We start from the raw sequence: 17301 nt of genomic DNA on the forward strand, positions 1-17301 counted from the left end.
AAAACAACTCTAAGTACAGGTCCTGTTGGGCACAGCAAGTGGGAGAGATTTTCATTTTAGAAATAGTTTATAAGTTTATTAAAATATTATTAAATCATTGAAATTGTTTCCTCTCGATTAATCATCCTAAAATTTTACATATAATTGTATGCTAAATTTTAGGATTACCAGATGGAGACTTTGTACAAAAGTCGATTGCTTGGGTACCTCTGTCTCATTCGTGTTTCAACCGTGAAGCAGTTGTGTTTGCATGACTGCGTTTCGGTTTGAAAGGTGGGATATGGCGTGAATTTATTGGGTACAGAGGAATAAAATCTGAGTCTTCAGGAATGGCAACACATGGGGGTATCATGGGCGAAACACTATATTCTGTTATGTCCATGGTACTGCTCATGTCTATAGGCGACGGTTACCACTTTCCGTCAGGTGGGCCGTCAGCTTGTTTGCCATTATACGTTGTATAAAAAGAAAATTTGGGATAGAAAAAGACATCAACTGTTTTTCATTCGACTCCAAAAAGGAGTTATGTTTGTAACCTCATAACTCCGTCAGTTGTAAACCGATTTGGGAAATTCTTTTTTTATCTGGAAGGATATACTTCTAGATTGATCTAATAGAAATTTTATCAAAATCGATTAAGCAGTTGAGTTTTAAATTACACTAACTTTTTTTACCATAATTAAAGTCGGTTTTTTTTTCTTGGAATTACATTGTTAATTATTTCTGTAAATTAACATATTTCAGACACAAAATTAGTATTCATTAAATTAATCAGACCACTTAATTAAAATTAATTAAATTATAATGGATGAATTAGCTTGAATTTGTATTATGTAGCATTGAAATTGATTATGCTTAAAACACGAAATTTGCCTTAAAATGCATATCACGCTTGGCCTACTTATCTGCATGTTTTGCATACCTATGTTTGTAAATATATTCAACAGATAAATTCTAGTTTACTAATAGTAGTGTAGGTGTTTCGATAGTTTCTGGGGACTAGCGGCTCTGTTACTAAGCAGTATACCGTGTTAGGTCGACCTCCACGCGGTCACACTGGAATGTTTTTTTTTAATAGGTGAAAATAGTTAAAATTCCTGTTGAATTTGTCACTATGAATTAACCGATTTTTAATCCCATTGCTAGCAATATATCCAACCAGGTAGACCTCCTCGCGGTTCCCCCTGGAAACTATCATGGTTAATTCCTAATGAATTCATCACGATGAGCTAACTGGCTTGTTTTGATTCTCATCTATCACCCTTCACTGGTGCTCCGCCAGCGTATCCCGTTAGCGCAGGCAGAGTTACCATACCATTTTCACCCATAACAAAAAAACTATTAAATAATAGTTAAGATTATGTATCACAAATACCGATTTCAATTATGACAAAACAAGTTATTTTTATTTAATAATCAATTAAATTAAAATGTCAAAGAAATAGTTACGAGTATTAAACTAAAATACTGGACTGAATATGATAAAATTTCTATGTAAACCTAACATAACCTAATCGGGGGGAAAGGGATTGTTAGTAATGGAGACTGAGAATCCCATTGCTAGCAATATACCCAACGAGGTCGACCTGCTCGCGGTTCCCCCTGGAAACTATCATGGTTAATTCCTGATGAATTCGTCACGATGGGCTAACTGGCCTGTTTTCATTCTCATCTATCACCCTTCACTGGTGCTCCGCCAGCGTATACCGTTAGCGCAGGCGGGGTTGCCGTACCATTTTCACCCATAAAAAAAAATATAACCTAACCTTTTATGTAAAGCTTTTAGATAAAAAAAAAATGAATTTTTCAAAAGAGTTCGTGCCAGTCAGTCAGTCAACGTGATTGTTTCTACTTCCATACAACAATGAGAAGTAGGCAATGGATAAACATTTGAAGACTTTATATATTTAAATTATTATATAATATTGATGAATTTTTAAGTGACAAATTTGTATGTTTCTCTTTTGACATTTCCTATTGACATTATAATTTTATTTGACTTCTTATTTGTTTTGAATTTTATATGATTTTATTTGACTCTGTTAATATTGTTCTCTCCTAACAATAACATTAAGTATTTAGTTTATATCTAATCTTCACAAAATATTAATATGTTTTGTAAGGCATAGATAGATAGAAAGCATAGATTTACTTTGTAAGGCAATTGAAATTGTCCTTGAAATAATATTTTGCACGCTAATGTTAGCAAAACATGTTAGGACTATACAAATCCTACAATGAACAACAAGTATGTCTATGCACTTACTATGTACACATGTTTGCAAATAAATTTATCTTTATCTGTCTTTATCCATAAGGAAAATTAAATTTATGGCATTATGTTACAATAATAATTACTGTCTTTTATTATGTATATACGATATTAGGTATATAAACGAGGATAAGGTAAAGTCATCACGAACTGTAAGGTTATTTTTTGTTTAACAAACTTGCTTGGTCATCAAACCACGTTAACTGCACGAGACGGGTTTAATAAGATATTTGAAGGACAGCAATGATATAAGACAACGCCCCTGATTACTCGTGGCAACTACTGGCAAAGACTTCCCTGATGGGGGAGGCGTATGTCCAGCAGTGGGCAGTTAACGGCTGATGTATAATTTAAGATTTTATTCAATATAAAAATACATTCTTTAATCATGGCTAAATCGATTTTGATAAAATTTCTTTTAAAAAATAATATAAAAAAACAGCAGCCATTACATATTTATCAACATCATCATCGCAGCCATTATCCGTCCACTGCTGGACATAAGCCTCTCCCATAAACTGCCATAAAGAACGGTCCTGAGCCACCTGCATCCAATGACTCCCTGCAATGCATTTGAGGTTGTCAATAGTGAATGAGGGTTTGGGCGATTCGTCCTACACTGCGTTTGCCCGTACGGGGTCGCCACTCAAGAGTCTAACCATTATAAATAAAATACAACATTCTCTAGACTATAACTTGAGTTTTGGAAGCACTCAAAATAAAGGGAGTTAAAAAGAACTTCTTTTATCAAAGAAGCTCCAGTATGAAGTGAGAAGGTCATTTGATTAATTTTGAGTATCCGCTGGGAAGATCGTCTGCACCCGACTGAATTTATTCAATTCAGCAATTATTTTGGAGGGACTTCCGAAGGGAGGGAATTCTCAATTCGCCCGCATTTGTTATATATATGTTTACGATATATATTTTATCCCGATGTTGGTACCGTGTTAATTTTCAACCGATTTCAGTGTAAGAACTAGATTCTAAATTCATTGGTATTTTTTGGATGTCGGTTTTCTTATAACTACGTCAGTTATAAATCGTTATGGATTTTTTTTATCTGAAAGGATATACTTGCAGATTGATCCAATAGAGGTTTTATCAAAATCGGTACAGTAGTTTAAATTTTTGGATTAAATTAACTGGTTTTATCACAATTGAAGTCGATATTTTGTGGGATACAATCTTTAATTATTTCCAAATTTACTAATATCCCGGTCACGCGGACGAAGTCACGGGTAAAGACTAGTACATTGGTCATGTTGAAATTCTATCAATATCGTTTCAGTAGGTTAGTTTGTAAATCAAAATAATTAATAATGCTACGATTGACATCGTTTTTTTTTTGGGAAAAACACTCTAAATGTTTTAATTTGTTTATGGTATGTTTTTAAGCAAAATTTAGATGTTTTTTGTCAGTCTCATAAATAGGCATTCATTTGGTATATTTTTTACAATTCATGTCCAGAATAAATAGAAGATGTAAAATGCTTGGCCACCGATATTCGAAAGAATATTCAATATGACGATTATTTAAAGAGCATAGTGACCGGGATGGTCACGCGGACGAAGTCACGGGTAAAGGCTAGTAGGTAGGTATACATACAGATAATTGAATGAAAAGGCAATTAAAAATTGTTTGTATCCGGTGTCTTACAAATAAACAGTGCGTACCTTTGTTTACAAACAAATGACCGTGTGTCGAGTTATTGAAGGCGACTGTACCTTTCTTGGGTCAAAACATTCACCATCTAGACAGGACACATTTCTGACACTGATTTATACACATAGATATATAGATAATAGATACGACATTGGGTTATAAAATAGGAAATTATTCACTCACTTTCCAAGGGTAATTTTTTTTGACCAGCAACATATATTTTTTTTATATAATTAAGTATATTAACTACAAACTAGTGTTAGTGTTAGATTAAATATGAAAATTATGAATTAAAAAAAATTCAAATTTAGAACTTAAAATTTTTTTCTTTTACTTACAGGCTCAGTTATTATTCTGCCGGTACTTGAACAATTTAAACGATAATTATATTAACACATGAAAAATAATAATAATAAAGCTTACAAACGGGCGATCACGTTCATAGCTTTTGGCTGACTGAGGTCCGTGCCAAGCAACAGATGAAGTTATCCGTGAATGGAATCACCGCGCTTGTGTGAAATCTAGGAAATCAATACATGCGTCACACGACCACATTGTCTACGTCACAGTGTCGGTAACACATGCTAGTGTCAACCATATCACTGAGCAGTAAGTTGCATTTTCAATCACCAATGTGTCGTACAGGCTAATGTTTTGATACGTTACGTCAGTCGTCGATGCTTTTGGGTTTTTTTTTCTTAAGTGCAGCAGATTAAGGCCGTGCATTGGCCGGTCCCGGGAGTCGTTCAGTATTAAGTTACAATTGGGAGATTTAATTATTTAATTAAATTAAATACCTTTTAGATTTAATGAAATTAATTACCTATGAATAATTTATGTTTATTTTCAGACGACTTCAAAAGGAAAATACGATTTGGTTGTATTTTTTTTATTTTTCTTATCTCATAACTATGTTGTAAATCAATTTGGAAAATTCTGTTTTTTTTTTATCTGAAAGGATGAATTTACGGATTGGTCTCGGGGAAATTGTATTAAAATATGTTTAATAGTTTAGTTTTTAAACCAAAATAACCAAGGTTTTGCCTTAATGGCTTATTTTTTGTGAAATACAATCTTAAATTATTTATATGTAGATTAAAATAAAATAGTAACCATATTTATTAAGGTACATGCTTTAGCTCTCTATGTCGACGCTGTTTAGATGCCGAAGAAACGACTAAATGAAATCCTGGAATGTGAAGTTGTGGCCCATCAACGTTTAGAAACGGTGAGGTCGCTCCGTGAGGCCTGTGAAGAACCCAGGAAGCTTCTGTACTTCCGGGCGGAGCTGGGTCGGCTGTACTAGCCACGACTCATACGTACAACAGCCCAAATGCGCGCCCAAATGCCCAAATGCTAAGCGCGGAAAATAGAGTCTAATTTTCATTACAAGGTTCATGCTGTTGGGGTACCAAAAAACATATATATTCTTTATTGCACTTAAACAATATATGCGACGATTAGTTTAACAACTTATTAGTAAGCGAGGAGTTATCTCTGAAAGAGATCTATTCCAGCCAACCCAGTGTAGTTAGAGAGAAAATAAATTAATTTGGGTAATCCAGTGCAGGAAAGGTACCGGTGAAAATAATGTAAATACAACAAACACTATTGTGAATAAATACATAAATAAATAAATATAAGCTAACGGGATACGCTGGCGGAGCACCAGTGAAGGGTGATAGATGAGAATGAAAACAGGCCAGTTAGCCCATCATGATGAATTCATCAGGAATTAACCATGATAGTTTCCAGGGGGAACCGCGAGGAGGTCGACCTGGTTGGGTATATTGCTAGCAATGGGATTCTCAGTCTCCATTACTAACAATCCCTTTCTCCCCGGCATAAGCCTAGTTGGGTCATGTACTTGTCTAGTTTGCAGTGTCCAGTGAGTGCCCTTGTTAATACACACACATATTATATTTTGTGAAGTCGGTTAAAATGGTAATTCACCGCGACCGTCGGCGAGGTGATTCGATTGTAGTGTACTCACCGGTCCGGTTCATACAAACTCTACGCCGGTATAGTGTATGGCCTGTTAGGGACACGTCATAAGGAATGCCCCGTGCATTAATGATGTAATTAAAAAAAAAGTGACAGTAGCAACTAAATTGTTTTATATTGCTATAATAAATACATCTAATATATAAAATTTTCGTGTCGCACTGTTTGTTACCAAACTTCTCCGAAACGGCTTGATGGATTTTTATGAAATATTGTGTGCATATTGGGTAGGTCTGAGAATCGGCCAACATCTATTTTTCATACCCCTCAATGATAAGGGTGACCCTCCCCAAAATTTTTTTTTTATTTTTAGAAAAATTTTTCCATTTTTATTTTATTATGATTTAACATTGAAAAATACATACAACCTCAAATTTTCACCGTTTTACGATCAATCCCTGTTTTTTAATTGCGATTGTTATATTCCGCAATAGAGTTGCAAGATGGCAATCTAATATAATAATTGTAGTACGATAAATTTTCATGTATAGTTCTCGAAATAATGTATATGGTAAAACAACGTTTGCCGAGTCAGCTAGTATTAGTATAATTTGCTAATACAAACTATTGCATGTCGATCCTAATTCTAACCTAATTCCTGTCTTTTAAAAAGGAATATGCTCTTTCTTGAAGGTTATGATGTCGTTATGGTTCGGAAATACTGCTGCTGGAAGTTGTTTTTTTTACACCACTGAGGTGGCAAACAAGCATACGACCCACCTGATGGTAAGTGGTTACCGTAGCCTATGAACACCTGAAATACCAGAGGTATTACGCGTGCGTTGCCGGTTCTGATGAAACCTCTTTACGGGGGGTAACCCCATGTTGAAGTCCCCAATTTTGAAGAACCCCATGCTGTAGTCTCTTGGCAAAACCTCGGCAGGGAGCTCATTCCACAACCTAAGTGGTTGTGCGTGGAAGAAAGTACCTAATACATATGATACTTCATATGCCGATTTGTACGGGAAAAACCGCAGAAAACAGCTAGTTTTTTTTTTAATGGATGATAATGGAATGGTAACCCCGCCTGCGCTAACGGGGCACCAGTGAGAGATGATACGTGAGAATGAAAAAGCAGGTCAGTTAGCCCATCGTGATGAAGTCACGTACGATGGTTTCCAGGAAGGACCACGTGGAGGTCGACCTGGTTGGATATTGCTAACAACGGGACTGGTAGTTCGCATTATTAACAATCCCCCCTCCCCAAAACAGCTAGTTAGACAATAGTACAAATTTTCCTTTTGCTACATGTTATTTCCCCGTTGTTTCGTTCCTCAAAACATTTGTTTATCACATATATGTACATTATAGTGAAACCATTGTTTCATTGTATGATATATTTGACAATATAATTAACAATACTACATGGAGCCTTATATTATATACATAGATGGAGCATCCAGTGTAAAAAATAGTGTTGCAAGTTTTTTCAGTGTGGCCAGTAATTAGATTAAAAATTTCTAAGATCAGGGGGTCTACCATGAAATGAAATTCCGAATTTTCGGGCTCAATTTCATGTTTTTGTTCGTATCAAAATCGGCCCTATAAATGGAGCTTAAGATTTCATTTGTCATAAATCCTACCATAAAAGTCCAAATGAACGATACTTTAGCATTTTTAATATTTTTAAACGGTACGTATCATGTAATTTTAACATCAAATTTGTGTTTCGTTCGGATCCGAAATTTCGGAAAACATTTTATGGTAGGCCCTCAGTTCTATTAAACTTGGCAATTATAATGTCTGATATAAAATAAATATACAAATGTGTGTATTGTTTATTTATTTATTTATTCTACATATTATTGCAATATTTATAAAACAATAAATACAGTTAAATTTAATGAGAAGTGAGACTTTGTACAAAAGTCGATTGCTTGGATACCTCTGTTCCATTCGTGTTTCTACCGTGAAGCAGTTGTGTTTGCATGGCTGTGTTTCGATTTGAAGGGTGGGGTATGGCGTGAATTTACTGGGTATGGAGGAATAACACCTGAGTCCTCAGGAATGGCAACGGATGGGGGGTATCATGTGCGAAACAGTATACTCTGTTATGTCCATGGTACTGCTCGTGTCTATAGGCGACGGTTACCACTTTCCATCAGGTGGGCCGTCAGCTTGTTTGCCATTCTAAGTTGTATAAATATATATATACATACGTATAAACAAATATATACATAAACATACACATGCTTACAAATTAATACTGATACGTATTAAGTAAATGGCTGTCATTTACAATTATTTAAAAAAAAAATTATTCCTTTTAATTTCTTAATTTTACAATATATTTTCTCCCATATTCTTAGTAATAAATGTATATCTAATATATAAAATTCTCGTGTCGCGGTGTTTGTTACCAAACTCCTCCGAACCGGCTTGACCGATTTTTATAAAATTTTGCGTGCATATTGGGTAGGTCTGAGAATCGGCCAGCATCTAGTTTTCATACCCCTCAATGATAAGGGTGACCCTCCCGAAGAAATTTTTTTTTATTTTTTTAACAAATTTTTCCATATTTATTTTATTATGATTTAGCATTGAAAAATACACACAACTTTAAATTTTCATCGTTTTACGATCAACCCCTGTCTTTTAATCGCGATTTTTATATTTCTCAATAAGTGGTAAAACAACGTTTACAGGGTCAGCTAGTTTTTGTACATATATATGTACCTTTATTTAGCGAAGCATCTGTATGGTGTTTTGTGCATAATATTAATATTATTACTAGTGTAATATTATGGTATTTTGTGTCGGTGCATTCAAAATTTTTCCCTATAATTGTGACATGGGGAAAATGAGAATGTTCCGTTACTAGACGCGTTCCTATGGTGGTCGGGTATTCACGATGACGTGATTAACACATACATACATACAAACAAGTTACTGTTTATGTTACCAGCCAGGAATTCGATATTAAGTATGAGCGACTATTGACACTGTGAATAATTTGAAATTTTATTAACAAAAATATAGTTATTCAAGTATATTTTTAATAGTATTATTTTTATTATGAATTTACATCTTGTTATATAGAAAACAATTTAAAAACATCATAATTTCAGCCATTTTCCGTCCACTGCTGGACATGGGCCTAACCCCTAAGACTGCCATAAGGAACGGTCCTGAGCCACCTGCATCCACTGACTCCCTGCAATGCATTTGAGGTCGTCACTCCATCTAGTGGAGTGACAACATTCAATACAAAGAAAAAAAAACATATGTAGATACATAATATATATAGTACTTCCTCCTTTTGTGAGTCGATTAAAATATCTAAATCGTTAACACAAATACAAGGTTTACTAATGTTTAGGTACTACTAGTTAATTAGTAGGCAATTAGTAAGTATGTCACGCTAATGCTGTATACAATATTTGTTAATTATGCTTAAATGACTGAAAAGATTTGAATACTACAGAGAGACTACACAAATCTTAGACTCATCATTTCAGCCGTTGACTGTCCACTGCTGAACATAAGTTTTTCCCAGAAGGGGATTTTCGCCAGTAGTTGCCACGCTTGGCAGGTGGTTTAGCAACGGCAGTTAGGTTTTTAGAGATGTTTTAAGAGGGACGCTGCTGTCCATCCTTCTACTATTAAGTTCCTTTAGTCGCCTCTTCTAGGCTCCTCCTTCTTTCTTCCTCTACCAGGTCGACCTCCTCGCGGTTCCCCCTGGAAACTATTCCTGATGAATTCGTCATGATGGGCTAACTGGCCTGTTTTCATTCTCATCTATCACCCTTCACTGGTGCTCCGCCAGCGTATCCCGTTAGCGCAGGCGGGGTTACCATACCATTTTTATCCATCAAAAAAAAAACGGTATACGCTGGCGAAGCACCAGTGAGAGATGATAGGTGAGGATGAAAATGCAGGTCAGTTGGCCCATCGCGATGAATACACCTGGAGTTCACCACAATGGTTTCCACGTGGAGGTCGACCTGACAGGGTATATTGTTAGCAATGGGACTGGTAGCCCGCATTACTAACAATTTTTCTCCTCCCAAATGCCGGTAGTAGATCGTATTCAATTATATTGAGTCCCAAATCTCTATGTATTTATCAACTAGAGTATGTATTGAAGTGTATTTTTTTTATACAACTTAGAATGGCAAACAAGCTGACGGCCCACCTGATGGAAAGTGGTAACCGTCGCCTTGACATCGCCCGAACATGAGCAGTACCATGGACATAACAGAATATACTGTTTCGCCCATGATGCCCCCCCCCCCATGCGTTGCCATTCCTGAAGACTCAGGTGTTATTCCTCTGTACCCAGTAAATTCACGCCATATCCCACCCTTCAAACCGAAACACAGCCATGCAAACACAACTGCTTCACGGTTGAAACACGAATGGGACAGAGGTACCCAAGCAATCGACTTTTGTACAAAGTCTCCCTCTGGTAAAGCGACTATTTAATGATTCGTAACTTTATACTGGATTTAACTGAGCGAAGTACTCTCAAGGCGGTATTAGGAAAAATCTCCATTACAAAGAATTTGCTTTTAGTATTAAGTCTTTCTATTGCTCATAATATAGGATTGTCTTCTGCAAAAAGCGGTTTCAATATTTACAAAAGAAATCCATAGTATTTGTCTACAAACAAACCAGCTAACCATAGATAAAATAAGCAAATAAATCCCATCAATTTAATTAGTACATTTTTCTCTGCAAAAGGCGACTTTAACGACATTGAAATAAACGAAAAAAAAAAATTATACAAGTAATTTTAATTATTAACGCCATGTGGTCCCGGCATAGAATGGACCACCCTTTCCTTTCCCATGGGTGTCGTAAGGGGCGACTAAGGAAACTTATAGTCAGGAGATGGGCAGCAGCGTCCCTCTGGGGAGAAGGGATTGTTAGTAATGCGGAGGTTAGTTCCCGTTGCTTGCAATCATCAGGTCGACCTCCACGTGGTCTCCCCTGGAAACCATCATTACTACATTTATCGTTGAATTCGTCACGATGCGCTAACTGACCTGCCTTTTTATCTTCACCATTCAACCCGCATTAGTGCCCTGCCAGTGTACAGCGAAAGCATAGGCGGAGTTACCATTCCATTATTTATATATTTATAAAAAAAACAGCGTTCTTCTTGTAAAAAATTACTAAAAGCCTAACATGCGGTTGCCAACCCGCCGCCAAGCGTGGCAACTACTGGCAAAATTTTAATTCTGGGGAAGGCTTATGTTCCGTAGTGGGCAGGTAAGGGCTGGTATGACGAAATTTATTTATAAACATTTTTTAATAGTCCTTTCTTTATGAATCTATCGCCCAGCTTGAAATGCTGTTACAGAAGATTTCATTCACAATGGAAATTGGAAAAATATCAGCTGTTATTTGCACTATACTACAATGGACAGAGTATGGGTGGAAAGGGATTGTTAGTAATGGGGTCAAATAGTCCTATTACTAGCAATATACCCTGTCAGGTCGACCTCCACGTGGTTCCACCTGGAAACCATCGTGACTAATGCTAGTTTAATTCGTCAGGATGGGCTAACTGACCTACTTTCATCATCATCGGTCATCTGTCACTGGTGCCCCGCCAGTGTATACCGATAGCGCAGACGGGGTTACCATACCATTAAAAAAAATGGACAGAGTATAGTTTATAAGATATGACCAATATTACATAGCCTTCGTTAAGTATAACATTACAGCGTGCAATATTGTAACATTAGATAATTGGTTAACCAAAACCTCAGCTCGACACTACCGATATGTCGCGGATCCAGATTACATGTACTCTATGGTCATAGGATACCTCTAAGAACAAGGAATTACGTAGGAGTTATAAAATTGTCAATTCATAGCAGGCCAGTGTATAGAAAATGTTATAGAGCCGTATAAACTTTTTTTTTTTTTTACGTAGTGAAAATCTTCAGAAAGAGACCCACCGCCAGCGGGATGACGATGGGTACTGTGGGATTTTTACCCGCTAAAACCACCTCGGTATTGGGGGGAAAGGGATTGTTAGTAATGGAGACTGAGAATCCCATTGCTAGCAATATACCCAACCGGGTCGACCTCCTCGCGGTTCCCCCTGGAAACTATCATGGTTAATTCCTGATGAATTCATCTATGATGGGCTAACTGGCCTGTTTTCATTCTCATCTATCACCCTTCGCTGGTGCTCCGCTAGAGTATCCCGTAACCCGTCCGCCAGCGTATATCGTTAGCGCAGGCGGGGTCACCATTCCATTGACATGCATTAAAAAAACCGGATGAGGGATATTGGATGTTTATAGGCGACGATTATATTGCTAGCAATGGGATTCTTAGTCTCCATTACTAACAATCCCTTTCCCCCTTTGAAAAAATGATTTGTCCTATAATGATAAATTTAATTTGGCCAACGTATACGTTGGTCAAACTTTAGATTATAAATTAATAGTTTGACCTTCGTGCCAAGTAGACCATACGTCTGAAGCCAAGCGAGCATGGAACGCTGTATCATTCACATCGTTAGCGGCAGCCTTCAGCCTTCGGCCGCGGTAACTATATTGTTTTAGTAATTAGCGAGATCACGAGTACTTCCGATATTACGTTTAATAACTTATTAGTCATCGATAAATAGAGCAATTGAGTTTTGAAGCAATCTGCAACAAGCGACTACATTTTGCTCCATAAAAATAAAATTTTTAACCTTTACCAGAGGGAGACTTTGTACAAAAGTCTTTTGCTTGGCCACCTCTGTTCTATTTGTGATTCTACCGAGAAGCAGTTGTATTTGCATAGCTGTGTTTCGGTTTGAAGGGCGGGATATGGCAGTGAATTTACAGGGTACAGAGGAATAACATCTGAGTTCTCAGTAATGGCAACGTATGGGGGGTATCATGGGCGAAACAGTATACTCTGTAATGTCTATGGTACTGCTCATGTCTATAGGCAACGGTTACCACTTTCTGTCAGATGGGCCGTCAGCTTGTTTGCCATTCTAAGTTGCATAAAAAAAAGAAAGCATCATATCATCATCATCATTTCAGCCATTGTCCGTCCACTGCTGGACATAGGCCTCCCCCATAGACTGCCATAAGGAACGGTCCTGAGCCACCTGCATCCAATGACTCTCTACAATGCATCTGAGGTTATCACTCCATCTAGTGGTGGACTGTCCTACATTGTATTTGCTCGTACGGAGTTGCCGTTCAAGAACCTTCCTTCCCGGTCGGTTGTCGGATCTTCGAGCTATGTGACCAGCCCATTGCCAGTTCAGCTTGCTTATCTTTCGGGCTATGATAATTTTGGTTCTTTTGCAGATGTCCTCGTTTCGGATTCTGTCACGCAAAGAAACTCCGGGCATATCCGGGCATAGAATAGGCCACCCCTTCCTTTACCTTAAGTGTCGTAAGAGGCGACTAAGGGAGGGCAAGGGATGGGCAGCGGCATCATAGAGCAATATACTATGTGATATCCAAGGTACTGTTCATATCTACATGTAACAGTTACCATTTGCCATCTACTGTCAGTTTGTCAGCTTGTAAGTTTCAAGTTTCATAGTAAAAAACTCGAACAAAACTGCGGGCATAGGTAGTTAATAATTCGGTAACTGCCATGCGCCAAAATAAATGTATTTTGACCGTGGTTTTGGAGTGTGTTAAAACACGCTTCGTAGCAACAGCTGATCAAAATTTAACCTCTAAAGTAAGGTTTTACAATGTAGATAGTTAATATATAATGTAGATTATATATAAGATAGTTAACGACGACGGCGACGGGAACCTTTTCCCCACAGGTGGGTTGTCAGATTGTTTAAAAAATATATGGGTAGAAAAAAAATTAAAAAGGGAGCCTCCTATATTAACTTGATAGTTGGAGGAGCAGTGTTAGTGTGGATGGCTCAAAATTTCTTGTCGTTTTTCAACCGATGTCAATCAGCTTCACTGATAGAATACTTCCGTAAAAGGTTTTCCGTATATGCCATGTTAATTTTGAACAGAATTGTCATAACTTTATTTTTTACGCAGTCTGTTGTCAGAATTACGCAGTTTGTTGTCAGAATTACGCAGACTGTTGTTAGAATTACGCAGTCTGTTGTCAGAATTACGCAGTCTGCTTATTCAAACTATGTAAGTCAAAATTCTACGTTGCGGGATGTATTGATACGTTGTGACTAATACCTAAAAATTATTTTAGTAATAAAAAAAATCACAACTAAACAATACGTGGTGCTAATAATTTTGCCTGACATCTGCTTGTTCCGACATTACGCATAAACTACTATACCAAATTGGATGCAATTTTCACAGATGTATTTCTGAAGGTCTAAGTTAAAATCTCGTATGTGTTTTATTTTGATACGCCTTTTAGAATTGATCAATTTATAGGTTTTCCCATATCCCATAAAAGAGACTGATACCGTAGTCTCTTTTATGGGATATGGGAAAACCATATATGGTTTTCCCATATCCCATAAAAGATGTTCATGTTCATATGGGGCTCTTCATAAAGGGTATTTTAAGGTTTCTTCAGAGTCAACAACGCGTACGTGACACCCCTACTGTTGCGGGCGTCCAGTGTAGGCTACAGTGACCGTTTACCATTACACGGGCTGTATGCTTGTTTGCCTTCTTTGTAGAATAAAAAAAAAAAACAGAATGCCACGCATAAGAAGTAGCGGGAAAAAATGTAAACTTATATATTAAATAACGAATAAAGAAAATATATAAGAGATGGTGAGGAGACACATTGACCCAGTACGTGCAGTGCTAAATTGGCAATTAATAAATAGATTATTTGACAAATTACTTTCTTCCTGCACTGCATGCACTAACATAAGTGTTACTCCATATTCTACTTAAAAATGACTCAAAATCAATATTGATTGAAATCTTATGGGAGATAACATTTGAAACTTTCAATGGACTATATTTGTCTTTTATATTTGTATAAATTAAAATGTACAAGTTCTAGGGTTTATCCTAAGATGTCCGTTGTCTGGTTCCACATTACGCAGGTCTACAGGCAGCTTGAGGACCATGTAATTGGTGTGATTGTTTAGCATTTATTCACTTTGTTTTCCTTCAAGTAAGGAAAATGTTTCTTTATATGTTATAATTATGACTATGCTAATAGAATTGCATGACTAACAGACGCTTACCTTTTGTTATACTTAAAATCCTTTCAAATTCAGCTATTTAATGAATATTAAAGTACATCATTTTAAATTTATGCTTGAAGGAGAAAAAAAAAATTTAAAAGCACCACAAGTTATCCACTTACCGTTATCAGATATCTTCCCATTCTTCGCTAGAATGACAGCGCCGTTTCCATTCTTCTCCACACACTGGCTGGTAGAAACGCCATTGAGCTCCTTCATAATTTCTTCTTTATTCTCCGAACTTCGAAATTTAAAATAAAGGCCGCGAACTGGGAACGTTTCGCGCGCTTTCAAACGTCACTTTGACAGCACAAATTTACAACGATTGGCAACGCGGATTAATTACTGGACCAAAGAACCGGTTCTGCTTCTACGGCCAAGGTAATCACGATTGAATTAACAGAGAAAAAAATATATATAAGTAGAACGGAATGATCCTAAGGTGTTAAAATTGAAAAAAAAAAAAAAATACCCGCAGAGTTCTGTCTATGCCAGCCGCCGCGCACTAAGTGGCCTACGTAACTGAGCTAAGGTAGATTTTATACAAAAATTTGCAGTCTTTATAGTACGCCAATATTATTGTAATAATAGTTTTATTAGGTTACAATTTTATTAGGGTTCGTTGACATTGGAGGGATCTATGCAGTCAATTACGAAATATTCGCGCGCTATTGCGACAGATTACTAAAAACTGTGCATTTTATTAATCCTACTTGAAAATTTACCAATATAATACACAATTGTATTTTGCGATGGGCAAATTGGGCAAAAAATAATTGGGCGATGTTTGTACATGGGAGATATTAAAGAAAAATTGATATAAGGGGGTTTAATTGAAGTAAAATAAATCAAGGGAATATTTTTTTGAAATTTTATCCATATAATTATTTCGATATCACACATAAGTTACTATACCAAATTAAATGCAGTTTTTATAGTTAGGTTCTTGAAGGTTAGCAGAAGATAATAATTCTAGCACAGCGCTTCACAGTAAATACACGAGTGGAGGGTTAGAGGGCCCAAGCAGACTTTACAAGTTCTCCTGTTCGACCTGTAAAAACGTAGTCTATTTTGTTTTAATATAATTCATCTCTATTTAATATTATAAACGTCAATGTGGGTTTGTTTGTTTGTTACCGCTTAGCGCCTTAACGACTTAGTTAATTATAATGATATTTAGTGTACACGTGTTATATGGGATGGAGAGGTTATAGGTTACTTTTATCCCGGTTAGTTTTTTTTTACAACACAGGGGGCAAACGAGCATGCGGCTCACCTGATGGTAAGTGACTACCGCCGCCCATGGTCACCCACAACACCAATAGCATTGCACGTGTGCTGCCGGCCTTTTAAAAAGGAATATGCTCTTTTCTTGAAGGTTACGATGTCGTATCGGTTCGGAAATACTGCTGCTGGAAGTTGATTCCAAAGAGTGGTTGTGCGTGGAAGAAAGTGCCTTGAAAAACGTACGGTGGAGGAGCACCACTCATCCAGATGGTTGGGATGAAATAATTCATGTTCAAAATTAAAGGAAAAATGGTTAAAAAAATAAATTTGTCAGCTATGTTTGGCCACCTCTGTCCTATTCATGTCTGTCGTGTCAACCGTGAAGCAGTTGTGTTTGCATGGCTGTGTTTCGGTTTGAAGGGTGCAATATGGCAGTGAATTTATAGGGTACAGAGTAATAACACCTGAGTCCTCAGTAATGGCAACGCATGGGGGGTATCATGGGCGAAACTGTATACTCTGTTACATCCATGGCACTGCTCATGTCTATAGGCGACGGTTACCACTTTCCGTCAGGTGGGCCGTCGGCTTGTTTGCCATTCTAAGTTGTATAAAAAAAGAAAACTAATGTATAGATATTGAAGCGATACAGATATTAAACATACTTTTTGTACTTTTTTTATTTTTATTTTGTACCACGTCGATTCGTCACAGTCACTTTTTGTTAGACATTGTCGCGAATTCACGGCCGGTGCTTATATAATAATACATAATGGCTGGCTGGCCGACTATTTGAGTCATTTAAGGCCACACGAACAATGTACAAATGATTTATGACGATTTTATAGATGAATGGAACTGATCAGGCTGTACGAACAGCTTGATCAGCAGTAGCTGTTATTTACGCACTTCCAAAATGAAGACGTTCCCAATTTGTCTAATTTTTTTTAATATGGTACACGATTATGGCGCCAATTTTGAACTGATTCAGGTCGATTCGGATGCGACATTTTTTAAATATTT

General features: G+C 36.8%; 1 protein-coding gene across 2 annotated transcripts in view; it reads right to left on the minus strand.

Annotated features, from left to right (window-relative positions):
- The window catches only part of LOC113523239 (GTP cyclohydrolase 1), a 30059-nt gene extending 14496 nt beyond the window's left edge, over positions 1–15563 (minus strand). The window contains exon 1 of one of the 2 annotated variants that reach the window (XM_026909127.3): positions 15174–15563. In XM_026909127.3, coding sequence (XP_026764928.1) covers positions 15174–15270 — 97 coding nt within the window. In that variant the 5' untranslated portion in view covers positions 15271–15563. Of the gene's footprint in view, positions 1–4273; positions 4433–15173 lie in introns of those variants that run through there. The other variant, XM_026909126.3, reaches the window with a different exon arrangement.
- Between the last annotated feature and the right edge of the window lie 1738 nt (positions 15564–17301).

The sequence above is a fragment of the Galleria mellonella genome, unplaced genomic scaffold (assembly GCF_026898425.1).
Source record: "Galleria mellonella isolate WM207_F2 unplaced genomic scaffold, CSIRO_AGI_GalMel_v1 utg967, whole genome shotgun sequence".
Classification (NCBI taxonomy): domain Eukaryota; kingdom Metazoa; phylum Arthropoda; class Insecta; order Lepidoptera; family Pyralidae; genus Galleria; species Galleria mellonella.